Below are 27,749 nucleotides of genomic sequence, written 5' to 3'. Positions count from 1 at the left end.
TACTGCACCAGTATCGCATGGTCTTAAATACTATAGCATTATAAAAAGTCTTGCTGCGTCGTGGGGAAAGTTCTCACAATTCATCCTTCCTCGAGAGTGTTTAATTTTTCCTGTACTTCACAAGCCTGTACATTTTTAAAGAAAAAGTTCACAAAGTTCCATATAAAAAGGGGCAAGGCATATTTTGGTTGGCATTACATTGATTCTATATACCATGTGGGAGAGAAATAACATCTTTTATATTGATTTTGCCAATCCATGAACATGTAATTTTTTTTAATTTAATCAGTTTTTTTTTAAAGTTTTCATGATTTTCTCTGTAAAAGTCTTGTCCATTTTTGTTAGTCAGTTCCTCAAATATGTACTTCGTAGTTTTCAAAGCTATTGTGCTTTGAAAGTGCTATCTTAAACATTTTTATTTCGTTTTCTGTTACTAACTGGTATGTTGAAATGCAATTGAACTTTATATGTTGGTTTTATATTTAGCAAATGCAAAATTCTCTTGTTAATTCCAACAATTTATCTGTAGATTCATTTGGGTTTTCTGTGTACTGAAGCTGGTTATTTGCTTTTAATGACAGTTTTATTTATTATTTTTTCAATCCTACTTTCTACCTTTTTTTTCTAGATTTACTGTGCTAGCTCAGACCTCCAGCAATACATTGAACAGTACTGTGGGATGGTGGGAATCCTCATGTTCCTAACTTCAAAAGGAATGTTTTTAGAAGATGTAGTGGGTAGAATAGTGGCCTGAAAAAGATATGTCCAAGTCCTAACATGCCTACCTATGAAATGTACTTACTTAGAAATAAAGTCTTTGCACATATAATTATAGCTTTCAACATGAGATTATCCTGGTTTTAGGGTGGGCCCTAAATGTGATGACTAGTGTCTTTATAAGAGACAGAGAAGGAGAAGATACAGAGACACACAGAGGGGAAGACCACTGTGAAGACCTAGGCAGAAACTGGAGTGATGTGTCTACCAGCCAATAAGCACCAAGAATTGCTAGAAGCCGCCAGAAGCTAGAAGCGAGGCCTGAAGGGAGGGAGCTTCTGGAAGGAACCATCACTGCCAACCCCTTGATTTCAGACTTCAGGCGCCCAGAACTCTGAGAGAATAAATTTCTACTGTTTTAAGTCACCAATTTTATAATAATTTGCCAAGGTAGCCCTAGGAAACTTACACCGAAGATAACGTAAGAGACCGCTCCGTGATTCAGGGGATAAGGAAGGGTTCCTTAAACAAGTTACAAAAAGCACTAGCCATAAAAGAAAAGATTGATGTATTCCTCCATGTTACAATCATCATCTTTGGGGGCAGGAGGAGTGGCATTGGCCAGGCAGCCAGACTTCGAAAAGGCTCTGTGCGCTGGCCCTGCTGCCTGGATGCCCAAGAGGAAGGTTAGCTCCGCCCCAGGCTGGGGGAGGTTGTTAGCCAAACCTGCTCCCGCAAAAATGGAAATGAAGCCAAAAATGCGGCAGGAAAGGATAAATCTTCGGACAAAAAAGTGCAAACAAAGGGGAAAAGGAGAACAAAGGGAAGCCAGGCTGAAGTGGCTAACCAAGAAATAAAACTTGCAGAAACTGGGGAAACTAAAAACAAGCAGAGTCCAGCCTCTGATGAAACGGGAGAGAAAGAAGCCAAGTCTGATACCTTGCCTTATCAGCGGTCCCTGTCTCCCTCCTTGTACAATCCAGAGGAATATTTTTATCAACTGTTTTGTTAATGCAAGTTTTTTAGTAGCTCTAGAAACAATTTTAAGAAGGAAGGATTCCCACCTCATCCCATTTTTTAGTGTAAATGTTTTTTTTTTTTTTTTAAAGAGGTGAAGTCATTTGCTGGTTGTTTATTTTTTGCTACAATCAGAAAATAGTGGGATAGTGAATAGGGGATGCTTTGATTGTCCTGGGTGTCCGCTCAACATTCCATAGCTGGGGTAGTTTTTATATTTTATAATACAAAGCATATTAAATGGCAATTGGGAGTCAGTTGTGCATTTAATATGTCTTGGACTTTTTTTTTTAAGATTTTATTTATTGGGCGCCTGGGTGGCTTAGTCGTTAAGCGTCTGCCTTCGGCTCAGGTCATGATCCCAGGGTCTTGGGATCGAGCCCCACGTGGGGCTCTCTGCTCTGCGGGAAGCCTGCTTCTCCCTCTCCCACTCCCCCTGCTTGTGTTCCCTCTCTCGCTGTGTCTCTCTCAAATAAATAAATAAAATCTTCAAAAAAAAAAGATTTTATTTATTTGAGAGAGAGAGAGACAGAGATAGCGAGAGAGAGAATGAGGAAGAGGGAGAGGCAGGCTCCCCGCCGAGCAAGGAGCCCGACTCCGGGCTCAATCCAGGACCCTGAGATCATGACCCGAGCCGAAGGCAGACACTTAACCGACTGAGCCACCCAAGCGCCCCTGTCCTGGACATTTTAAATGACCTCTATACCCCTGTCGTTTTTGGTAGGATTATTTCCTAAAGAAAACCACTCCTTGATCGTGGCTCTCCCTGTCAGAATTTTGTGAATTCTGTAACATCTTGGTCTTGATCGTTGTTTTCATAGTAACTTTGTTAATGTGCCATGCAAGATTGAAAGATCCGAGTATGTAGTGTACATGACATTAAATTGTGAATTAATGGGACTTAACAGTGTAATAGCCTATCAACATTTAAAGATATTGGTGCTTGATATACTGTTAAGGAAAATTCGCCTCCAAACTTTAAGCTGGAAAGTCACTGGAGTCAGTTTTAGAAAAGAATCACAGCTACATGATTTTTTAGATTTTTGGTATGTACATTAAGAATTGGGTACAAACTGGGGCACGTGGGTGGCTCAGATGGTTGGGCATCTGCCTTTGGATCAGGTCATGATCTCCAGGTCCTGGGAGGGAGCCCCACGTCAGGTTCCCAGCTCCACTTCTCCTTCTCCCTCTGCCTCTCCCCTCTGCTTGTGCTCTCTCTCTCAAATGAAAAAATAAAATCCTACAAAAAAAAGCATTGTGTACAAATTAAAATGTCTGTATTGATCCTGAGAATAACCGATAGAAACTCAATTATGAAAAAAAATCATCTTTTGAACATTAAAAGATATTGCAATAAGAATCTAAGACGTGCCATAAAATAGGAGGCATGTGGCAGATTCAGTCAACAAAGTACTAGCTCCAAAATATACTTCTATGAATCTACCAGGAAGTCAAACAACTTAGTAGGGAAATGAACTAAATTAAGTAAATGAACAAATAAAAATTGTATAGGAAATGCAAAACAAATGGCTTACGATCATATGAAAAGATGGTCAGCCTCATTAGTAATTAGACACATGGAAATTAGAACATAATGAGTTACCATTTTACCCCAGATTAGCAAAAAATTTTAAAAATCTGATAATATCAAGTATTGGCAAGGAAGTAAAACAACCGGAAATCCTCGACTCCACTGGAGAATATAAACTGGGACAATCAATATCTAGTAAAATTGCAGACGTACATACTCTATAACCCAGTAATTTTATTCCTAGGCAAATGGAGTCAGGAAACATGAATAGGAATGCTCATAGTAGCTTTCTTTCTTTCTTCTTCTTTTTTTTTTTTTTTAGTTTATTTGATAGAGAAAGAGATAGCGAGAGAGGGAATACAAGCAGGGGTAGTGGGAGTGGGAAAAGCAGGCTTCCCGCCGAGCAGGGAGCCTGATGTGGGGCTCGATCTCAGGACCCTGAGATCATGACCTGAGCCGAAGGCAGTCGCTTAACCAACTGAGCCACCCAGGCGCCCTCATAGTAGCTTTCATTGGAATTGCCAAAAAATGGGAACATCCCAAATGTCCATCTACAATAGAAGGGATAAAAGAGTGATCCTATTCATATGATGAAATTCTGTGTACATGTATAAATGAATGTAATGCCACTATATGCATCAACAGGCAAGTAACAAAAATACCTTCAATGTGATTTCATTTATACCAATTTAAAAATAGGCAAGATTCAACTACATTTCTTAGGGAAGTATATGTAGGTGAGAGTAAGGAAAAGATCACAATCATCACAGTAGTGGTTGCATGGGAGCAAGTGAGCGGGAGATAATAGAGTGGGAGACAGAGCTTACTTCTAAGGAACCAGCAGCATTCCATTTCTCACCCCGAGTGGTAAGATCAAAGCAAAATCAGAGCTAGACGGTAAAGTGGTAAAAAAAAAATGTTACTCAGGACCATTGCAATAGGGGAAAGGAGATCTCAGTATAAAACCAGCTCAATTCCAAATACAGCATGGGCAAGTGGGAATTTACAGCCAAGGAGCAGGGTGGAGGTCATTGGATAGAAAATTACTAAGGAATCATCATCAGGGTTATGGGGGGGAAATTTGACCCAACAGGGTTCTTGCAAATCTGACCCGACAGGGTTTTTGCTGAGAATACACCAGCATAATCAGTCACCTGGGGGATGGGGGAGGACCAGGAACCCAATTAGGTAACAAGAGTGATGGGATATGAGGATGGGAGTTCTTTCTAAACCGACGTAGCAGAGTGCTTGCCCCAATGAGATCTTACTACCAAGTGCAGATGGCCTTGAAGGTTCAGGAGTTTGACTGAAGCTTGGTCAAGCAGAATCTGTCAGTTAATTACATGGGTGTTTTCTTATATTTTTAAGACGCAGATATATTTTATATTTTTCTGTGTATAAGATATGTCCCACAATTTATTTATTTATTTTTAAAGATTTTATTTATTTGGCAGAGACACAGCGAGAGAGGGAACATAAGCAGGGGGAGCGGGAGAGGGAGAAGCAGGCTTCCCGCGGAGCAGGTAGCCCGATGCGGGGCTCGATCCCAGGACCCTGGGACCAGGACCTGAGCCGAAGGCAGATGCTTAACGACTGAGCCACCCAGGCGCCCCATGTCCCACAATTTAAAAAAAATTTGCAATAGATAATTTAACCAGTGGTTAGATGGAAGGGAAAACTATTGGGTCAAGGAATTTGTAGGACATTATATTATGGTTTCAGTGTTAGGCTTTCTAGTTCCTTTTTAATTCTCTTAATCACATTTCTAGGTGATTTTCAATATCCCCCCATTCAATATTGAGTCTTTCCAGTTGCAGGCACCCTATTGGGTTACAAGGGAGATCATGGTCTCTGCAGTCAAGTTGCTTCAAATCTGGCGATGATGAGATCATTACCACACCATGGGGTAACGACAGCCGTACAAGTATGCAGATGGGGAGATTTGGAAGAGGGATTCCTGAGATGTGCACTGGAGGGTATCCAAGCCAGGAGAAGACAATCCTGGCATTCCAGACCAAGTGAACAAATAACCAAGGAAGGTAAGAAGCAAGGCCCCTACAGAACGGTAAGGGGCTGGTGTTGCTGGGCCTCAGGGTACATGTTAGGAGGTTTGTGAGAAACTGGATTACAGATGCAGGCATAGGCCGGTTATGAAAGGCCTTGTAAGGTAAAGGAGTATGTTTGGCCATGAGGCTGAATATCCAAAATCACAGTGGCATAAAGACCGCAGTTCACAGCTTTGTCATTTAAGCCTTGTGCCCGGGTGGGTAGTGGCTGCCATGATGCGCCACACCAAGGCCAGGGCCCAGCCCTGCTCTGCGCGCCGCTCCGTGGCCCAAACACAGCTAATAATCAGCACAACACAGGCCTTTAAAATAAAATTGGTTTTATTATAAAATTTTAAAACCGTGCTTTAAAGGATCGTCGTGGGAATACTGCATCATAAGAAGAAAGATATGTTCATAATCCAGACAGTCACACAGTGGATTTTACACTGTCCATGGAATTAATATTTAAAAAACATTCTTCTTTTCAGTTAAGAAGAGTCTTCAGAGCACCATTATTTGAAGGGAAGGTATTTTGCATATCAGAGTTCATCTTTGGTCTGCAATTAAGAAGCAAAATATTTAGTGCCATCAAGAAGTCTTAGATGAGTCAAGAAAACTTACGTTAGTCTATTAATCATTTTCCCCTAAAGATGGGAGGAGGAAAAAAGGCAAGTTGGAGGCTTGTAGGGCCTAGGATTATGCTTGGAATCACCTCTGGAGAAAGTCACATTGTGGTTTATGGGATTACTGATGGCCAACACAAACATCTAAGCGTCTGTATTCCCATAAAGGGTCTGAGCTGTGAATCATGTCAGTGAAGGGCTAGAGCAGACAATGAGAAGGAAATTAACAAAGGCCTTCAGTGCACCAGTCAGGGGAAGATACTGATTTGGCACTCCTCAAAATCACTTAGACAAAGAGGAAAAATAAAAAAAAAAGGGGGGGGACTGAAGAACGGAGCTGCCCAGTTTCATCTGGAGCCAACAAGTGTTATGATACCCAATCACAAATCTCATGAGGGTACATTTCAAGTTGGATAATTTTTTTTAAGATTTTTTTAAAAAGATTTTATTTATTTATTTGAGAGAGAGAGAGAGAATGAGAGATAGAAAGCACGAGAGGGAAGAGGCTCAGAGGGAGAAGCAGACTTCCCGCTGTGAGCAGGAAGCCTGATGTGGGACTCGATCCCGGGACTCCAGGATCATGACCTGAGCTGAAGGCAGTCACTTAACCAACTGAGCCACCCAGGCGCCCCTTTTTTAAGATTTTTAAGTTATCTCTACACCCAACGTGGGGCTCGAACTTATGACCCCGAGATCAAGAGTCGCAGGCTCTACAGACTGAGCCAGCCAGGTGCCCGTGATTCTGGCAATTTTTCTTTGCTCAATGGCTTTAATTCATTTTATGAACTTCCAGCACTGACAGGGGTTAATACTGATCAATTACCACTTCTTGGGGGTTAGTTACTTAGTGGCAAGTCGGTACTCCCAAAGAACAAAATAAAAACAAAATAACCAAAACTCTGATTTGTAGCACCTGCTGTTGTCATGGTGACTCTCCCACCAGGTGGATTCCAAGCTCCTGGAAATCAACCAGTGTGCAAAATTCCTGAATATGTCACAGTCAGTGAGCTCATATCAACTGGTTCCATCACACCACTAGGGAGAGTGGTCACTTTATTCCTTTTAAACCTCCTTGTGAGACAGGCATGATAATTGCCAAATCTGCCTTCTCATCTTTGGTCACAATACCACAGTTTTGAGTTTGTTGTCCATTTAGAGACATGAGGATATTGCTTAGAAAAATATCAAGCCTGTATATTATATATGTATATGTATATATATGTAATATATATGTATACATAGGTATATATGTGTGATATATATTACAATTTTTATACAATATATGTTCATTCAAACAAAAAACAAGTACATTCAAAACAACCCTCCCCTGCCACACCATGTCTTTATACACAACCAGACACACAGTCTGATGACGCAGACTAGTTTTTCGTCTTAGCTTTTTATAATCTAGCTAGATGATTCTGAGCTAAATTCTTCTTCAAGCTCAGTTTTTTAACCATAAAATGAAGGCATTACTGGGTGACCCCTAAGGTCCTTTTTAGCCTTACAAGTCTATGTGAATCTGCCTTTTATAAATGAAATCAGTATGCGCTGGTATCAAGAGAGATTGCTTCTTAAATGAATAATCTGATAACATGAATAATCACGGTCATATATTTTTTTCATCTCTAAATTGAGGTAATGAACTTTGCCAAACCTATCTCACATGATGCATGTGAAAATACTTTTCAAACTGTAAAAATCTATTCAAATGCCACGTGATTTGAATTCTCACGTTGAAAAAATGCTTTGCAGGGGGGCAGGGAGGGGGGTTCCTGTGTCTTCTCTCTTATCTGCATGTCAGTGCCCTTTCTTCAGCCTGGTTGTCCATGGCATCCGCCTCTCTGGTGGACTGAACTGCATGGAGGCCCCTGGAGGAGCTCAAATTCTTGCTGTCTGACTCAATGACTAAAGGAATGAATGAGGACTTGGAACAGCACTAGTTCTTACTCTGACGTTGGCCAGTTCTGGTTACCTTTTTCCTATGGCACGTGCAAGGAAAGAGGTCATCCTCAGCCTGTGGTTCTACCCTCTTCATGCCCTCTCGGATTTGGGGCTCACTCACTTGCAGACTGGCATATTCCTGTGTAAGCAACAATTCAAAAGCATTCCTTATGTAACTTAAAGTACATTCACCAACCAAATTAGATACACTACACTGTAATTTGCTAGAATATGGTCCTTTTAACTCATATGTGACAAGTTGTGATAAGCAAAATATTTCATACTCCCCTTAAACACCCAACACCAGAGCTTCTGAGAGGGGGCTGTCCTTTGGACACTGGCTGCCAATTGCTAATGGACCTCTTCTTATTCTCTCCTTTACTTATACAACTTGTAGGGTTTTGGTTTTACTACCATCTGCCTTGAAGTGAAAATAACTGTGCACACGATCTCCCCTAGACTGGGAATTTGAGAACAGAGAGTATTCCCACCATGGCCTGCACAGCCTCAGACACCACCTCCGTTTATAACATGCTTGCTCTGGGCTAGGCGATGATGCTCTAGTAAATGCAATCTGAACGAATGAACACAACCCCCATGGATCTTTAGGAATTTGGACAGCGAATCCCCTGATCCTTCAGTTTACACACTTCACCCTCTCCATCCCTTCACCATCCCCTAGGAAGGTGAAAAGGGGGGAGGGGCCAGTGCAGACCAGAAACAGACTGACTTTGTTCTATAGCAGATTCTAAGATTTGGGGCTCAATACCTGCAATTCTGAGATTAAAACAAAAATCCTAATTTAGATCTAGTAGTATTATTAGCAAATTACTTGTTTACTAGCCTTTTAAATGATCAGCTATACATTGATTATAATCCCTAAATGCTTAGGTCCATGAAAACACTTTCCGAGAGACATCATAGCTCATATGGGATCAGCATTATAGGTCTGAAGATACTGTGCACTGTTTAGACAAAGAACTGGTAAGGCAGCAGCAAGATTGTACAAAGATAAGATACAGATCCACGTACAGTAACTTTGCAGGATCAGAGGCCAATTTCCTAACCACACAACACAGAGTGTGAACATAAATACTTTTCCCGTTATGTTGTAGCATCCTCCTCTAGCTAATCTTTGGTTTTGTACTATTTACATTACTATTTGATGTTGGTCCCTGTTTTTAGCCCACATAAGTATATATATATATATATATATATATCTCATTATATTAATACACTTTAAGAAATTATTAAGTGAAATATTATTTGCTGCTAACATGTCCAATTACAAATTGTATGTCTGTTCTCTTAGAAAATACTGACCTGGAAAAGTTTAAAATAGTAACAGAATATGTCATCACCCATGAGATTATTTCTTGCAAATTCCTGTCCTGCTTTTGCTATCTTCTTTGCCTATAGGAACAATGACAACAGAAGCCTTTAATGAAACATTTTTTTTTTCCATGCAGACGTATGCAAACTGATCTTCAGAGTCCACATATAATGGGACAATGGCAGGAGGAATTTCTTTGAGGGTAGTCTTATGTGGTTAAGGGAATGTTTAAGAGGGTACACTCAGATTAAAGGGAGGTTTTTAAAATATTTTATTTATTTATTTGATAGAGAGAGACACAGCGAGAGAGGGAACACAAGCAGAGGGAGTGGGAGAGGGAGAAGCAGGCTTCCCGCTGAGCATGGAGTCTGATGCGGGGCCCGATCCCAGGACCCTGGGATCATGACCTGAGCTGAAGGCACACGCTTAATGACTGAGCCACCCAGGCGCCCAGACAGAGGTTTTTTTAGACTTGAAAGTTTGAGGAATCATACTGGACCTTTCAGAATTAAGCCTCTCTTGCAGAGAGAGGGCACACATTTAATGGAGTGACAATGACATTGTAAAGTAAATTCAAGACAAGGCTTAACACACTGCCTTAACAGTTCTCAGCAACTCGTCTTCAGTTTACTTCATGCAATCCCGCCTTTTAATCTACAGCAGTTAGTTTTCCTTCCTGCCAGTCTGGCCATCTTAATTTTCATATTGCTAGCAGAGGTGAGGCAGTGCTTGGGGCTCCGATCAAACTGACCAAAAGAGAAAGCATCCTCAAGGGCAACATTTAGCTTTTGGTTTCAAGTGCAGAGTGGACAGTGAATCCAAGCCTGGACACCTGTGTTCACCCCGAGGAGGACTGATGTGCTGCCATGGGGAGGTGGTGTTCCATTTACAGGTAAGGGTCTAAATCTGAGCATCCTGAATGCTTTTCAGGGACAAGACATTTAAAATGAACCCCTGCTATTGGGGTAGAAGAGACTGACCTTACCTCTTCATCATTATCTTTTGCCCACTTGAGTTTTTCTAGGAGATCACTCAGGTTGCTTTTGACAGGAATGTAATGTTTCCAGGGCTGCAGCTCGTTGTAAAAGTGTTCATAGTAGATGGAGTCCTGCTTTAGCACAACACTGTCACCGACTAGGAGATATGGCAGGCGATACGCGGCAACAGTGCCATCGATGTTTATTTGATACTTATGCTGCAAGACAGTGGTAAAATAAAAGCCGTTATTAAATTGCCTCTCTCCACTCTTGATTCTCCTCTTTCCACACTTGAAGCCTCATCATTGTCGGGTGCAAACTGGCCAGATTTTGCCCTCTGCCTCTGCCATGGAGTAAATGCTGTTATAGAACACCTGACCTAGAGCTAAAGGCTTATTGCAATGCTCTCCTGAATTTCACAAAGGGGCCACGAGTCTGATGCTAAAGCAGACAATAAAATAATAAGACTGCTGTCTGAAGATAGATTTATCATGACTCTGTAATCCCTCTACTGCTTTATTGATCACGTGAGCACCTAAGGATGGCAGCTATGCCATGTTAGCCATCTTTTTTTACATCAGATGGCTACACACAAGTTTTGAGGAAATTAACAAGCTCTGGGGCAAGGGCGTCTATGAATAAAAATATTCATAGAGCTGTGGTCATCAATTAGTCTTTAGTTGTAGCAAATTCGACAGGTAGGAATAAAGCAAAGGCATGACAGAACACCCTCTGATGAGGGGTGGCTGATGACAGCTCTCTTTGGTTCTATAACCATTTCTTTCAGAAGTCTTTGTGATATGCAAATGGAGGAAACACTGACAATTCAACTTACAGCATTGTGTAGGTCTACCTGCTGCCATGTAACCCATCAAAAGAAAACCTGGCTATCTACAGCACAGATAGAGTTTGCTAATCACTTGCCTTCCACATACAGAGGACAGGTGACTACCTTTTGTCCACCATTCCTTCCATGACATGGGTCTTTAGAAACCACTTAGTGGTTTGGAGAACAGGGCAGTGTCCCACTGCCTAAAAGAAAGAGTTAGAAAAAGGATCCCTCCCCAGGAAACATGAGCAATGCAGGTTTTAGATACAGAAAGCCCTCCCTAATTCCCAGAATTCCCAGGCAATCATTTGGATGGGTTTCAAGACATTTCCCCATCAGAAAGTCTGATAAGAGACACCTGGTTTATATCTTCTTTAGTCTGTTGCAATGCTCTGGGAGAAGTATTTGTAAAATCACATACATACATTTAATAATAAGAAAGGATTTGGAGCTGAAACGTGCTTACCTTGACCCGAGGCCCCAAGCTCCCTTGATGCAGATTTAAGGTCAGGTCTGGGTACTTTGTACAACCCACGTTGCCACAGTGGTCCCTGGGGCCTCATGCCTTGATGTTCACCTCTCTCACCCCCTATCGTTTATAGGCCTCAGTTTCCCTCCCCCAAATGAAGGCATTTGGAAAAACAAAAAGGATTGGACACAACTGAGGTCGTACCTTGAAGAAATCGAAAAATGAAATGTGTTTCACAATAGGACCATATAGGCTTTCATCATGTTTAAAGAAGAAGAAGTTGGTGAAGGCAGCGTCTATGAGTTCCGGGTGTTTCCTGCTGAGCTTAACCAGCTCCAGCCTCTCTTTGCGGCTGTCACGCCCTCTCCACATAGCGGTGGAGTTCTTGCTTTCCCAGGGAGGACCCGTGTTAGCTTGCACAGACATCATGTCCAGACTTACTCTGGAAGACAGAAAGCACCACAGATTTTCCTCCCCAACCATCACAGTGCAAAGGTGGCTGAGAAAGAAAACTCAGCAAGGAAAGAAAACCAAGGCTCTGGGTCATCTTAGACCCGTCTCTCACCGGCCCATGGTTTCTAGAACAGAGTCAGTCAAGTCGTAGGTAGGCATCACAATATCCTTGGAATCCGTGGAGCCACACCAGGAAAAGATTGGATGGATGTGTGAGCTGGATTTCTTTTTTTCTAAAGGCCAGTCTCCCAAGTTAACAAAAAACTCCACATCTGGCATCTTCACCTGGAAAAGGAAGGTAAAGAGCTTATCTACATTACTGGCAATGGATAATCCCTTCTATGGATCAATGTGTGGGGAAAGGCAACCTCGTGCATGCAGTCTTTCCACCCCTGCTTGGCCACATAAGAACGGGTCTCAGGTCTGGAACACTTCTTTACCAAGAGATAGAGCCCTCGCAGTCTGGGCGGGGCTCACCTCCTTGTGAGCGAATGTACTTCTTGTTCTGCTTAAGCGCAGGTGTCCACGGCCCTCAGGCTGCCCAGCTTGCTGTATTTCAGACCCCACAGGGAGGGACAGGGAGCTTCCACTGCAGCAAGAAGTGAGGTGCTTGCAGCAACAGTGTGTGGTGAGGGGGGGGGGGTATCGGGGCGGGGGGCGGTGAGCAGATCTGCATGCCCAGGGGGACTGCCACAGAGCAAGGGACTGGATCTTGTTCCCTTTCCTCTGTTATAAGTAAGCGCTACAGCCCTTGAGGCTGGTATGCGTGCTGTCTGTTCTCAGCAACCTTGAATCCCTCACAGGTTTCTTCTTTGGGTGGCATTTACCTGCCTTTTCACTTTGGCCGGATTCACGTAATATCCTATCCTGCAGCACAGCCAGACCACCCAGTGGTCACAAGAAAATTAGAAATTAGAAATTCTGGAAACACAAGAAAATTTAGAAATTGTACCAAATGAAATACCAACTTTACAAGCTTCAGGTGATGATAATTACCCCAATTTGGATAGTGGGTAATTTTTCAGAATACTGTCATATATATAAGCATACTAGATATCCTTTCTGTGATGTGCAAATTGGCCAATAGACTGGCTTCAAAAAGAGATGAAATGACATAGATAATATCAGTTCTAATGCTGCCAAGAGACTCTAGGATGATCAGAAAGAGAGAGGGAATTACTGGAAAACAATTACAGCACAAAGCACTGGGACTCTAACCCTAGTTCCTGGTTAATGAGCCATATGTGCCCATTTAAAAAATATACCCCCCACCCCAGATAGTGGGGGGACCAGAATCTGAACTCTGGAAGCCCAACACCAAAGCCAGCTCTAAGGATTTCCAAACTAGACCGCCTCTACTGACAAGTGGTACAAACGTGTTCAAAGAAACTGTTTGGTTTTTCTTTTTTTTAAATCAAGCCACAGGTAAATGCTTGGGGTTTTTGGTCAGTCTGAAAAGTATCTTGAGAAACTGGAGTCCTGAACAGTCTTTATTTTTCCATGGATTGACACAGATGAGCAAGGAGAACTTGCTAGCATCCTGAAGTCTTAGCTGAAGGAGACAGAATACAGATGCTTTGTAGCTGCCTATGTTCAGAATAAACTCACTGTAAGTGCTCTGCAAGCTTGAGAAGGTACTGTGATTTTCTATGAGTAATTCAATCAAGATATAGACACAGATTATCCAATAAATTGTTATTAAGCAACCGGTAACAACGTGGGTAGAGTTTTTCCCATCAGCCAGTTTACTATCACTGTGAGGGTCTCCACTAGAACCTCACGAAAAGCACTTTATACCAAGAAACAGGATTCAGCATAACAGTAAGTCTTCTCTGGGCTCAAAGTAGGTTTAGTACTAAAACAATTTTATTCTAAGACATTTTCCCTTATAAGGTATTGCTGTGGGCATTGGGGGTTTGTCCCCCCAAAAGATAAGCTGAAGTCCAAAACCCCAGCATCTCAGAATGTGACCTTTATTTGGAACTAGGGTTGTTGCAGATACAATTAGCTAAGCTGAGGTCCTACTGGAGTAGGGTGGGCCCTGATCCGATATGATTAGTGTCCTTACCAGAAGAGAAGAGAGAGACAGACACATGGGGGAAGCGGGTGGTAAGGGGCAGAGGCTGGAGTGAGGTGGCTGCAAGCCAAGGAGCCCCGAGGATGGCCGGCCGGGCACCAGAAGCAGGGAGAGGAAGAAAGGGTTCTCCCCTATATCTCGGGGGGGGAGGGGGGCCTGCTGACGCCTTGCTCTCAGACTTGTAGCCTCCAGAACTAGGAGAGAACATTTCTGCGGTTTTATGCGACCAAGTTTGCAGTAATTTGTGACAGCAACCCTAGGAAATTCATACAGGTACCCTATGTGACATAGAGCCTCAGAATAGTATTATAATAAGGTTCCAGAATAGAACACCACTGATGCTGTTATTTTTTTTTAAATTACATAGTAAAACCTGGGCTGAAACTGTCTATTATACCTAAGAGAAAATACTTACTTTTCTAGTCAAAGAAAGTAGTATGGCATCCATGAAAATTCGAAAACCTACATGTTCACCATGAGTCTTGATATAAACCTAAGAGAATTGAACATTTATTAAGTTAACCTAGAAATGGTTTATTTCCCATCACCCTTATTTCCATTGTGTTTATTATGTTAATCTAAAAGTACTGGCAGATTTCATTGAGGTAAAGCTTATCACAATGATCCTCAGAATGATTTTTTTTTTTTAAGATTTTATTTTTAAGTAATCCCCACACCCAACCTGGGGCTTGAACCCACACCCTGAGATCAAGAGTCACAGGCTCCACCAACTGAGCCAGCCAAGCATTCCACAGAATGATTTTTAATAAAACTCTGTAGCTACTTACTGCCAAATGGTCAAAACAAATAAAAAATCACTAAGGCAAACAAGCAAACCTTAATCACAAATCATACCTTGTTATCCTTCAAGGTATAATGACATAAGCTTTGTCTTTGTCCAAATCTTTTTGGAATTTCTTCTGCAATCTTTTCTGGATCAACAGCAGGGAAATGTGCCAGATCTCTCTGAATCTGAGTAATGGTTCCTGGGCAGTTCATCTCCTGTAACCAGGCTGCACTATCTTCCAAAGGACAGTCACAGTTTTCATGGTAAACCGGCCCTAATTACACACAAGTAACAAAATATCACAGTAATAATTTCACTCAGCATTCAAAACAGCTAAGAAATATCCATTATATGGCTTCATAAATACTGTTGTTTTTTTTTAAATTATGTTACAAATTACCTTTTAAAATATATGGAGATTTGGCAACATGTTGACCTTGGAATTTAACTTCTATCTTCAGATTTTTGTAGCTTGCATACATTCTGTATCTTACTATGAAGGACCCATCCTTTCGGTCTAAAACCTGGACTCCAACTCTAGTGAACTGCTCTTCCGGTGCCGAGATTTTAATTTGGAACACCTTTTCACCTGGAGAAGATGTGAACCTGTCATGGGAAGAACAACAAGACATAAAGATTATTTCAAGGCACAAATGCACAAAGATTATGCTCTTGTCTATTAGCCTGTTTTCTTCCATACTCTCTCCCTAACATATATGCTTGCTGCTTCTCTCATATGCTTGTAGTATCAGAATGAATGTGATGGATCAGAGATTTTTAAAAAAAAAGCAGAGGATGACAAATGTCCACAATAACATAAACATTTTATTAGAAAATTACAAAGGAATATATAAAGACTACATATTTATGTAAACATAGGACCCACTTACGCATTCTATATATAAAAATATTCTTATCAATCTATTTATTTCATGCACCTGGTAATTTGCCTCTAAAGATAATGACCTTTTGAAAAGTCTCTCTCAATGATTCTTTAAAAGAGCAGTATTATAAATCATGTTCAGCCACGGGCAAAAGCCAGTAGGTTGTGTATCATCTAAGTGACACTGTATAAAAAAAATTTTTTTTTTAATGTGAGTGCTCTCGCTATGAATATTTTTAAGATGGTATTTAGTTCCCCCAATTGTTATAACCACGTGACAAAACTGATAACTTTTTTCTCCTTCTGCTTTGGAAAACTTCTTGGTAGTTTTTCTTAAAATACCCAAGATTTTTTTTTTTCCTACAAAATATACACGGTCAGCATCCACCAATAAAAAAAGACAATCACTTCGGGAGTATGTGAATTCTAAAACTAAGCTTTGAGTTATCATTTTAATTGCTGGAATTCAGTGGAATGAAATAATGTTCCTTACAAATGGTAGGAGATTCACACTTTGATACTTTCTGTATCAAATACTGTATCAAATTCTGTATCAGATACTTTCTGATAAGTTTCTGTAACTTTAAAGTTTCAAAGAGTGCTTCATTTTTCTTTCTGAGTTTCAAAACATGCTTACCTGCAGATGTCTCCCTGAAAACAGAGGGCAGCACCAGAGAAAGATGAACCAACCAAGTTTTTAACAACTGGGTTTACATTCCTTACAACAGCTTATGCCAAAGTAGGTGGAAAAGGTACTTCTAGCAAAGTCCAGGGGCTTTGTCTCTCCAGTCCTGTGTGAGTTCCTATCAAAACAGCCAGGAGAAGAGCTAATCCGGAATTATTTCTAAAACTACAGAGAATAAAATTGATTGCGACGGGGAAGACTGTTACAACCAGATGTGGATAGCATCCAAATATCGTGAAATTTAAACTGCTGTGGAAAAACGGGATCTTGGGCGGGAGAAACAGTACATTTTAACTGCATTCCAAAAGAGTTAGGGAGCCGTTTCTCGACTTACTTATTTCCTGATGCATCCACCGCCTGAATGTAGAAATAGCGTGCGGGAAGGACGACGGCTGCCTTCAGCCCGGGTCCCCATACTTCGCTCTTCTCTGGACTCAGTCGCCTGTCTCTGCCGGTCTCGGCGAGTGCCGGCACTGTCCCCCAAAAGAAGCAGTAAAGCAGCAAAATGCTAAACATTTACAAGACCGACTCTCAAATGATCCACGGATAAATGAAGTGTAAGAGGTGATCGGGACCAGCCGTGCCTTGGGCAGGGGCACGTTGGCCGATCACAGCAGCAAACACGACTCCAAAAGGTGTCCCTTGCTGTGCAGGGCAGGCGCGCGGGTCTCCACTTTTCCCCCAGAAAAATCACAGGCGGAGCGCTGGCTTCTCCAGCTAACGGATGCCAGTCGTTTTGCTCAAACGAGCAGAAACCACGCTACTCCTCTTTCGTGGGACAAAGATAAACAAATTTGTGTTGCTCCTGCAACTGGAGCATCATTGGGGGCGAATCGGTCTCAGGTTCCAGCCCAAGGTGCAGGGCGAGGGGATTGGCCTGCGTGTCGGCTGGGCTGAGTAAGGCCTTCTCCAAGTGGATGGCTCAGTGGCGTCTGTGCTCAAAGGCTTCCTGGGACTTGTAGTTCGCGACAGGACTAGCGGAAATCTTGCCAGGTTTTACCACCTCTCACTCATTTATTTACTTTGCGGTCACCGCTTTCAGGGAACAGTTATATACTAGATGCCCAATAGAGTGGCGTGCGGGGACACAACTAAGATTTTTTAAAAATTGTCACCATATCCTCCGCACGTGCAGAGGGCAGCTATAAAACGATGAAAGGAAGGTGTTGTCAATGATATCCGGCAACCGGTCGCCGGACACAGCCGTCCAGGGCGCTGTCCCCACGCGCTCCGATGGGACGAGAGACGCCAGCCCCAGGGTAACCGGAGGCGCGTCGCGGGCCGCGCGCGGGAAGCTGTGATCCGAGTCCGGCGCCCGCTCTGCGGCGGCCGCAGCGACTCGACCCCGCCGGTCAGGCCAGAGGTATCCGGGGCTGTGGGCTGGGCGAAGGTGGCGGCCCGCTTCTGTGCGCCCAGTGCGCGGGGCCCTCTGCCTGGCACGCGAGCGCCGCGGGCCCGGCCAGCTGCCGCCCGCCGGCTCTGGACGCCGCCTATGCTGCCTGGGTGGCCAGGGGCCACGGCCTCTCGGGAGCCCCGGGGCCGTCCGAGGGGAGGCCGCTGCATCCGTGCCCGTCCTCCTCCGGGAAAAAGTGGGGTGAAGAGCTGGGCAGCAAGATGGGGGAAGTGTTAGGGAGACTAGGGACGAGTGCTCTCGGGAACAAAGCCTGACTTGGAGATGCCCGCGTGGATACCGGTGGCTCCTGCCCGGCGCGGGTCTCCACGCCACGCAAGGCCGGGCCTGGCCGGGAGTGTGCGGTGGTCGTCCCTTCTTCCGCGTATGCCGGCTGTGCGGCCAGGCGGTCACCAGGAGGGGTCACGGTCAGCTCCGGAATCGGACCCAGAGCCCCCTGCTCTCCCTCCCTCTTCCCTCTCTGGACCCTTGCCAGCTGCCCCGAAAACCCAGACGGGCCGGGTGGCTCCGCGGGCCAAAGCTGTCCTGGGTGGAGGCCCAGGCGGGGCTTTTCTGTTTTCCTTTTTTTTTTTTGCAGTTGTCTTGAGTATTGATATCAACTGGTGCATTCAAAGCTCGAATCGGCTGCTCCCCCTTGGCGGGGGGGGTTAGTAGACTGCCCGCGTCCCAGCGGCCCTGGAGCTTCGGGCGCCGGGAGCCTCCCCCGGCCCCAGGCTGGTTGGAGGCGCTCACTCCACCGGCCTCCGCCCGCTCCCTCTAGCGGCGAACTCTGGCTTCCGGCCGCGGAGGGAGGCGGACGGAGGGGCCCGGAGGCCTCGCTGCGGGGACGGCGACTGGGGGACGCCCGGCCCGGGGGAGCGCTCGTGGGTCTGGGAGGCCGCCGGAGAAGCGCAGGCAGAGAGCGCGGCCTCGCTCCTCCTGTCGGCCGGCGCCGCCTCCGACACATCGGCTCGGCGCGGCGGGGACGGGCCTGCGAGACCGTCGCCTGGGTCCCGGCGGCTTCTGAGCCCGGCGGCGCCGCGGGCTTCGCGGAGTAGCGCGGTGGGAGCTCCGTTCGCCTGCCTCGGAGCCTGGGTGGGACGCTGCTGCGGCGCGCGGGAGGACCCGGTATCCTTCGTAGGCCGGCGGCCTCAGCCGGGGGAGGGGCTCGGGGCCGACCGCGCAGGGAGCCCGGAGCGCGTGGGGCTGGCACCCGGGGGTAGGACCGGGACCTGACCTGCTGGGGCTTAGCGCCTCTGGCCCGGCCCCGGGGCGCATATTTCACCATCAGTAAGTCACTTTCAGGCTCCTGCGTCTCCGTGGCCTTCCACACAGCATATAATAGACCATAACAGTTGTCCTTTGGGGGAGGCTTTGCTGAAGACCCTTCTGAAGATCGTCGTTCCCTAAGCAAACTTGAATATTTAAAAAATACGGATTGAAAATACAACGCGAAAAGAATGTAGCCTAGGCGATAAATATTGACCTTAAAAATGGAACGTTGATTTTACAGAACAGTTCATTTTAGTGACTTTTAGAAATCGTTACTCTAGCGGCGCATTTTATAAAATTTTGTTCAGTGGCTTGCGCCGTGATCCTAAGAATACATCATTAAATTGAGCCTTATGCAATCATTCCTTGTAAAATCTTAATAGAGCATCACCTCTCTGGAAACTCAGATCTCACAGATGAGAACCACGGAGGAGAAAAAGAGGCCTCTTGGCTAAAAGTCCAGCTCCTGATTCCTAAGGCCTCTCCTAGTAAAGCCCCCTGGAATCTAGGCTCCTAATCTGGAGCTTAAAATAATGCCCGGAATGATGTAGGCGCTTAAACATAACTATTTGTTGATGAGACTTTCACAAATGCCCATCCCTAAGGATAACCCTAGCAAGCCTTGTGAAAGAAAGATACTGAGTTCGTACAGGGTGACCAAGCCTAGTTTGGGGAGCAAAGAAAGAATTCCCTGAAAGTGACATTGAAGGGTATGTGCAGTACAAATGGGAATTAACTGAAGACGGGGAGGTCAGTAGGAGGAGACCACATCCAGAGAATGGAAAGTTGGAAGGAGGAAGGGGGAAGAGGAAGGAGGTAGAGTTAAAGAAATAGATCATGGGGCCAGACAAGGAGTTGGCTTCTTTCTAAGAGCAGAAGGTTTTAGGAAGGGGAGTTATAAGATCATATATGTGTCCAAGATTTATTTCCTAATACCTCCGCACAGGCCGGATTAGAAATGTCAACCCAGGCAGGGGCTGGGGATGGTGGCGGTGGTGCCAGGGCTAGGAGTGGGGATGGAACTGGGAATGGAACAAAACTAGGAACAAAAGGAAATACAAGATAGGACAAAATGGTGGGGCTGCAGGCTATTTAGTGGAGGGACAAAGTGCCCCTCTGTGTCTCAGTATTTCCTCAGGCTATAATTACAACATAATACAGCAATTGCTGTCTCTAATGATTCTGTCTAATAACTTGTGCTCAGTTCACTTGTAGGAAAGCCTGGGGACATGATAGTAACAAGCACCCTTAGCCTCAAGGGCCCCCACTGACACGGGGAGGACAGATGTGGATGTGACGGAGAACAGGGAAAGAAAAGAAACTCCGACAGTGTTTGGGTCATGGAATTTGGATAATTTTCACTTTCTGTGTAATATCTTGGTACTTTGCAGTATTTTTCTGTCATTTGTTTTACTTCTATGGTAAAAATCTAGAAATATCACACAGTTTTTCAGAGAAATTTCCATAAACAATGGTTCAGATGAGAAAGTTTTCAGACCACTGTTGGCTTTTATTGACAATCACTATACAATATGTCCTTATGTTGATGATCTTCATTTTTTTTTTTTTTTGGTAGAAGTACAGCCAAAGAGATCATTCTTGTTTAGTGACCATTATTTTTCATTAATTTTATTTTATTTTAATCACCATACATTACATCATTAGTCTTTGATGCAATGTTCCATGATTCATTGTTTGCGCATAACACCCAGTGCTCCACGCAGAACGTGCCCTCCTTAATACCCATCACCAGGCTAACCCATCCCCCCACCCCCTCCCCTCTAGAACCCTCAGTTTGTTTCTCAGAGTCCATAGTCTCTCATGGTTCGTCTCCCCCTCTGATTGCCCCCCTTCATTTTTCCCTTCCTGCTATCTTCTTCTTTTTTTAAAACATATAATGTATTATTTCTTTCAGAGGTACAGGTCTGTGATTCATCAGTCTTACACAATTCACAGGGCTCACCATAGCACATACCCTCCCCAGTGTCCACCCCCCAGCCACCCCATCCCTCCCACCCCCCACCACTCCAGCAACACTCAGTTTGTTTGCTGAGATTAAGAATTCCTCATATCAGTGAGATCATATGATACTTGTCTTTCTCTGATTGACTTATTTCGCTTAGCATAATACCCTCCGGTTCCCCAATACCACAAATAATACCTACCTCTGCCCACCACGCCGGCTCTTCGAGAAAGGCATGAGGGTAATGGATCAGTAGAAAATGCTCTGTCAGTTCATCTGCTAAGAATCAGAGAAACCAACTCCTCAGAAAACCCCAGTTTAGTCTGTGTGACATCAGGCACCGACCTTCTCTTTGCATCTTCCTCCAACATGACCAGGATGCCAGGAGATGAGGAAGAAAGAGAAGGCATAAAAGCTTCCTGTCTAGAGATCCGCTCTAAGTGCTCCTAGGATTTCTTGAAAAAAGTTTCCAAAAGATACTGTTGGGGTTTCCATCTTTGGTGGTGAAGCTCCAGCCAAACTGACCTTCTTGCAAAGAACTATAAACTCTGCACCAATTACTAAAAAAAAAAAAAAAAAAAAAAAAAAATCACTATCTGAAGATTTGAATAGAGGGAAAGCATTCCTTAAAAATAAAGAAAATGGAATCTTTTCTAGGTTATGTGGAGTCCTCCTTGTAATGAGCTCTGTTGCCTTAAATTACGTGAAGGACAGACATTACCTTTATTGGTTTCTCCTCACAGACTTAGCGTGACCATTCTTCTGTTATTTCTTATTGCCTTAGAGGTTTTTGTCACTCAGTATTTGTATGATGGGTTTTATATAATCATTTTTCTGTAACTTATGAAAATTACTCTCATTTCTAATTTTTTAAATAAGTGAATGGGCAGAGATTTTTAACTAGTAAACATCAAAACGGTCACCCGGGGTGGGTTGTGTCTCTTGAGCCACATTGCTAGAGCCCTGGAAGTGGGCACACTCAGCCTGGCACCTGCATCGAGTACTCCTCTACCACCTGTAATGGTCTGACTTATCAAGGTCTTGCTTTTATATAAATCTTCAGCTTCCTCAAATGCACTTGGTTGCTTTTTGAACCGTTCTCTGTTTCTTCCCCAAAGGAATTGGTGTAGACTTGAAAATTGGTTTTTCCTGAGACTGATCAGAAGTTAGTGACTACTAACTATAATTGATTGTGGTGATGAATGCACAGCTTTATTGAGATGAAATTCACACACCATACAATGCCCCTGTTTAAAATGTCCAATGCAATAGCTTTGTATTCACAAAGTTGTGTGTTCATTATCTCAATTATAGAATATTTTCATTACTCCAAAAAGAAACCCCATCATCCCCAACCTCCTCCTCCCTCCCAGCCCTAGGTAACCCACTAATCTAATTTCTGTCACTAGAGACTTGCCTATTTTACATTTCATATAAATGGAATCATACACTATTAGGCTCTTTCATGACGGGCTTCATTCATTTAGCATAATGCTTTCAAGGCTCATCCATGTTGTAGCATGGGTCAGAGCTTCATTTATTTTTATTGCTCAAAAAATATCCCATTGCATGAAGATACTACATTTTATTTATCCATTCAGCAATTGATGGACCTTTGGGTTGTCTCTCCTTTTTGGCTATCAGAAATAATGCTGCTATGAACATTTGTGTGGATGTATGTCTTCCTTCCTCTTAGATGTATACTTAAGAGTGAAATTGGTTGCTCATATGGTAACTCTAAAAGTTTGAGGAACTGTTTTCCAAGGTGACTGGACCATTTTGCATTTCCATCAGAAGGGTATGAGGGTTCCAGTTTCTCCAGGTCCTCAACAATCCTTTTTATTATCTATATTTTTGATTAGAGCCATCCTGCTGGGTGTGACATAGTATCTTGTGGTTTTGATTTGCATTACCATGATGACTAATGATACTGACATCTTTTCATGTGTTTATTGGCCGTTTCTGCACTGTCTTTGGAGAAGTGACTATTCAGATATTTTGCCCATTTTTTATTGAGTTCTTTTATGTTATTATAAAGCATTATTGTAAAATAATTTTTTAATAAGACACATGGCCAGTGATTGTGGCTGTAAGTGTATAGTAGTTGTAAAATAAATATTTATTGAATGAAGGCATGTGAAATACTTGATTCCTTTTCTTAGTGCTTTTGTAGTGTCTAGTGGATTGTTGATGTTTCTTTCTCCTCCTTCTTTTCTTAGGAGCCCATCTTGCAGCTCTCAAATTTCTGTAGAATGCTGTAAACAATCGTCACAGTTGGTTTTCAAGTCATAGAAAGAGTTGCAACTTCTCCTTCGTAACAGAACTTTCCTAGTTGCATTCAATGCCTAACATTGCAGAAGCAGAAAGGGCAAATGATTCTGGAAATGGTGAGCACAAATCCGAGAGAAAGTCTCCTGAAGAGAATCTACAAGGTGCTGTCCAGTCTTTCTGCCCTCGTGCCTCAGGGGCACCCTTGGGTCCCAAAGGAGATGGTCATTATCCGTGGAGCTGTCCAGTGACCCACACTCGGGAGAAAATTTATGCCATCTGTTCAGACTATGCCTTTCTCAACCAGGCAACCTCAATCTATAAAACTCCAAATTCAGCCCACTCTTCTTGCCTCTCTGATAGTACCTCTCTATCTGCTGGAAATAATCCATCAAGATACATTGGCATCCCAACGAGTACATCAGAAATCATCTACAATGAAGAAAATAGCTTGGAAAACTTATCCAATAGCCTGGGCAAGCTACCTCTTGCATGGGAAATCGATAAATCTGAATTTGATGGGGTGACCACAAATATGAAACACAAATCAGGTAAGGAAGGAGGCTTGAATTTCACATGTGAAAATAATCAGAAAACAATATATCTTGTTTAAGCTTGCCATTAAACATGGTTTCCTTTTATAACGCTGAACAAGGAACATTGCTGTGGTGTTGTCTGTCATTGTAGTTAAAATATAACTTTGGGCAGAGGACATTTAGTTCATTAATGGGTTACCACTGGAAACTTCACACATAACCTGTGCATTTTGAGAGCTTTGAAAAATCTAAGAATGCTGTAAAATACAGGTATTGCAGATAAGTATGTGGTAGCTTAGAAATGGTTCATGAGGTTCACTAGAATAACATACCACTATTTTGTAGTTTTGCAGAGACATGAATTCATCTTTCCCAATTAAATGCTTAGTTTTCTACCATATAACATTGTGGCTTTCTCTTGTTAAAATTTTAGAGCACCCAACAGGGTCTCCAGGTACCACTGAGTAGGTTGTGTCCTGCACAATTTAAGAGGGTGCTGTTCACCTAGGGTCCCATACAGTTTTGGAAATTGCAGTGTGGTGGCCCTGCATCAGAAACTACAGCTTTTCATTTCTTTCTTTTGGACTCACAGTAATAAAGGATTTTTTTGTGGTAGGTACACTTATCCTCATTTTATAGGTAAAGAAATTGAGGCTCAGAGGGGATAAGTTGCTTGTGGAAAGTTGATAGCTAGTAAGAGGTAGAACTGGGATTTGTTCTAGGCTTCTTTGACCATTTTGTAAAACCTCCTTACTTGTTCATCTGCCAGATCAACTTGTTTCACAGAATATTATGTAAATTCGTAATTCTCGGTGTGTTGGAGGGTTTCACTTTGTGTCTATTTTTTATGGGTGATTGGCCTATAATTTTTTCATAATATCTTTTTCAGGTGTTGGCATTAGGGCTATGCAGGTCTCCTAAGACAAGTTGGGAAGTGATCTCTCCTGTTTTCTGAGGGGTTTTCAGAGGGGTGTTAAAAATTTGTAGCAGTAGGGGGCGCCTGGGTGGCTCAGTCGTTAAGCGTCTGCCTTCGGCTCAGGTCAGGAGCATCAGGCTCCCTGCTCCGCGGGAAGCCTGCCTCTCCCTCTCCCACTCCCCCCGCCTGTGCTCCCTCTCTCGCTGTGTCTCCTTCTGTCAAATAAATAAATAAAATCTTAAAAAAATCTCTAACGGTGATTATGGAGTTGTCTTGATTCCCATTAATTCTGTCAAATTTTAGTTTGTCCATTATTATCTAAGTTGTTGGTTTTGTTGGCATAAAGTTATTTCTAATAGTTCTCTTTATCCCTCTAATACCTACAGGGTCTTTAGTAATAATTCCTCTTTCATTCTTGATACTGGTCATGGATGTTCTCTTTTTTTCCTGGCTAGGGCTTTATCAATTTTGTTCATCTTTTCAAATAACCAGCATTTAGCTTTGTTAATTTTCTCGATTGTTTGTTTGCTATTCTACTGATTTGTGCTTATTATTTTCTTCCTTCTACTTACTTTGGGTTTACTTTGTTCTTCAGCTTTTTGATTCGAGACTTTTCTCCTATAGCATTTAGTGCTTTAAATTGCTCTGTGAGTACTGTTTTAGCCACAGCCTATGACTGTTGATACACTTTATTTTCATTGTCCTTTAATGTGAAGTATTTTCTAATTTCCCTTGTGATTTCTTCTTTGATATATGCATTACTGTTTAGAACTGTGCTGCTTACTTTCCAAATATTTTGAGGCTTTTGCTAAATGTTGATTTCGAATTTGATTCCATGGTGGACAGAGGACATATGATCTCTATCTTTTAGGATGGGTTGAGACTAGTTTTATGACCCAACATACTGTCCATGTTGGTGAATGTACCATGTGCATTTGAAAAGAATGCCTGCCCCTTCTGTAGTTGTTGGTCGTAGTGTTCTATAAATATTTATTGGGTCAAAGTGTTTGAGAGTATTGTTCACATCTTCTATGTTACTACTTAATTTTTGTCTTGCTCTATCAATTGCTGAAAATGGGGTGTTAAAAATCAGCTGTGATTGTCGTCTTTTCTGCATTTAATCCTGTTGATTTTTGCTTCTGTGCAATTTGAAACTCTATTATTAAGTGCACACACAATTATGATTTTTATTTCCTCTTGTTGCATTGACTTTTCTATCGTTATGAAATGTCCCTCATTATTCCTGGTAATATTTCTTATTCTGAAAGTGACTTAGATATTAATCTAGCTACTCCACCTTTCTTTTGACTGGTGTTTGCATGGTATACCCTTTTCCATCCATTTATTTTCAACTTGTATCTTTTTATATTTCAAGTCCATGTCTCCTACTCAACCATAAAAAACGATGAGATTTTGCCATTTGGCACAACATGGATGGACCTAGAGGGCATCATACTAAGTGAAATAAGTCAGACAGAGAAAATACCGTATGATTTCACTTGTACGTGGAATCTAAAACCCAAAACTAATGAATAAACAAACAAAAGGTAGAATCAGGCCTATAAATACAGAGAACAAATTGATGGTTGGCAGAGGGGAGGAGGGTGGAGGGGACAGGCAAAATGGGTGAAGGGGAGTGAAAGATAACAGTTTCCAGTTATGGAATGAATACCTTATGGGAATAAAAGGTACAGCACAGGGAATATAGCCAGTGATTCTGTAATTGCGTTGTATAGTGACGGATGGTAGCTACTTTTGAGATGAGCATAATATCTAAAATTGTTGAATCACTGTGTTGTGTACCTGAAACTAATGTACCATTGTGTGTCAAATCCACTCAAAAAAGAAAAGACATGATTCATCTTCCTCTTGATAAAAATCTTATAACTGAAAAAAAGTAAAGTGCATCTCTTAAAGATTTTTTTTTTTTTTTATTATTCATTTGACAGAGAGAGAGCACAAGTAGGCAGAGGCAGCAGAGGGAGAGGGAGAAGCAGGCTCCCCACCGAGGGGAGATCCCGATGCGGGGCTCGATCCTAGGACCCTGGGATCATGACCTGAGCCGAAGGCAGATGCTTAACCGACTGAGCCACCCTAGGCACCCTAAAGTGCATCTCTTAAAGATAGCTTTTAAGTATAGTCAATGAACTACTTGTTTCAGGTATTGTTTCTTTTAGTTCTGGAATTTAGATTTTTAAAATAGTTTTGGTTCCTATCTTGGATTTGCTATCTTTTCATTCATTACTGGAAGACTGTATCTATCTCATAAAGCATAGTTATAATATCCACTTTAAAGTCCTTATCTGCCAGTTTTAAGACCTGGGTCATCTCAGAGTTGGTCTTATCTTTTTTTTTTTCCTTGAGAAGGTGTCATATTTTTCAGGTTCCTTACAAGTTCAATAATTTTGGATGGTATCCGAGGTATTGGAAATGTTGTGGTGATTTGGGATTCTGGTATATTCCTCCAGAGAGTGGATTTAAGTTTGTTCATTTGTTTGTTTGTTTTTAATTTTAGCAGCAATGAATTTGGTTTGATTAAAACTGCAGATTTTGTCTCTGGAGGACATTTCAAATCTCTGTCCAATATTTTAAGCCTTAGCTGTGCTGTTTGGGGTCTGCTTTATGCATGGTTCAGGGATCAGCCTAAGATTTGGGCCAAATGTATACACAAAATTTGAGTCTCCCCTTTTCTGGCTCTTTTATTTCTGGTCTCCCCACCTACCTTACTTTCCAGTGACAGTGATTGCCCAAAACTCTGTCCCGTAGTTCCTCAAGTCAAAAGAACGGCAGATATTCTACTTACATTTGCTATCCTCAGACCTTTCTCTAAAAGCCAGTGTGATGACTAGAGGTAGGTGTGTATGTATGTATGTTTCTTTGGTGTTGGGGCTAGATGGGTGTGTTATTGGTAGCGTGAGGAATGGAAGAAGGAATATGACAATGTTAAGGGAAGGTGGGCAAAGGTTCCTGGAGTTGATGAGATGGGGAGACAGGGTGTTGAGGTGTTGATCTGTTATGTTCCCTTCTCAAA

The 27,749-nt window shown here is 42.7% G+C and overlaps 2 protein-coding genes across 7 annotated transcripts in view; one reads left to right on the top strand and one right to left on the bottom strand.

Annotated features, from left to right (window-relative positions):
* Window positions 1-5,634: 5,634 nt before the first annotated feature.
* POGLUT2 (protein O-glucosyltransferase 2) lies at window positions 5,635-17,213 on the bottom strand. Its single transcript, XM_027590915.2, has 10 exons — window positions 16,708-17,213; window positions 15,206-15,411; window positions 14,874-15,079; window positions 14,434-14,511; window positions 12,054-12,226; window positions 11,693-11,930; window positions 10,199-10,408; window positions 9,204-9,293; window positions 7,912-8,019; window positions 5,635-5,870 (listed from the first exon to the last, which is right to left on the bottom strand). Exons 1-10 carry the CDS (start codon window positions 16,887-16,889, stop codon window positions 5,853-5,855), a joined length of 1,509 nt encoding a protein of 502 aa, XP_027446716.2. The 5' UTR covers window positions 16,890-17,213; the 3' UTR covers window positions 5,635-5,852.
* A 129-nt stretch (window positions 17,214-17,342) lies between these two features.
* LOC113920650 (basic immunoglobulin-like variable motif-containing protein) overlaps window positions 17,343-27,749 on the top strand; it is a 76,856-nt gene continuing 66,449 nt past the window's right edge. The window contains exons 1-2 of one of the 6 annotated variants that reach the window (XM_027590913.2): window positions 17,343-17,366; window positions 23,218-23,817. In XM_027590913.2, coding sequence (XP_027446714.1) covers window positions 23,340-23,817 — 478 coding nt within the window. In that variant the 5' untranslated portion in view covers window positions 17,343-17,366; window positions 23,218-23,339. The other 5 variants (XM_027590914.1, XM_027590912.2, XM_027590910.2 and 2 more) reach the window with 5 other exon arrangements.

This window comes from Zalophus californianus, chromosome 3 (assembly GCF_009762305.2).
Source record: "Zalophus californianus isolate mZalCal1 chromosome 3, mZalCal1.pri.v2, whole genome shotgun sequence".
In the NCBI taxonomy this organism is placed as follows: Eukaryota; Metazoa; Chordata; class Mammalia; order Carnivora; family Otariidae; genus Zalophus; species Zalophus californianus.
This window is presented reverse-complemented; position numbering and strand designations above follow the sequence as displayed.

Excerpts from the sequence above, each read along its gene's own strand:
- POGLUT2 (XM_027590915.2), bottom strand. The coding sequence starts at position 16,889 with ATGTTTAGCATTTTGCTGCTTTACTGCTTCTTTTGGGGGACAGTGCCG. Across the intron at positions 14,512-14,873 it reads ATACCTTGAAGGATAACAAG|GTTTATATCAAGACTCATGG; the intron begins GTATGATTTGTG and ends CAATTCTCTTAG. Across the intron at positions 9,294-10,198 it reads CAAAAGATAATGATGAAGAG|GCAAAGAAGATAGCAAAAGC; the intron begins GTAAGGTCAGTC and ends TTGTTCCTATAG.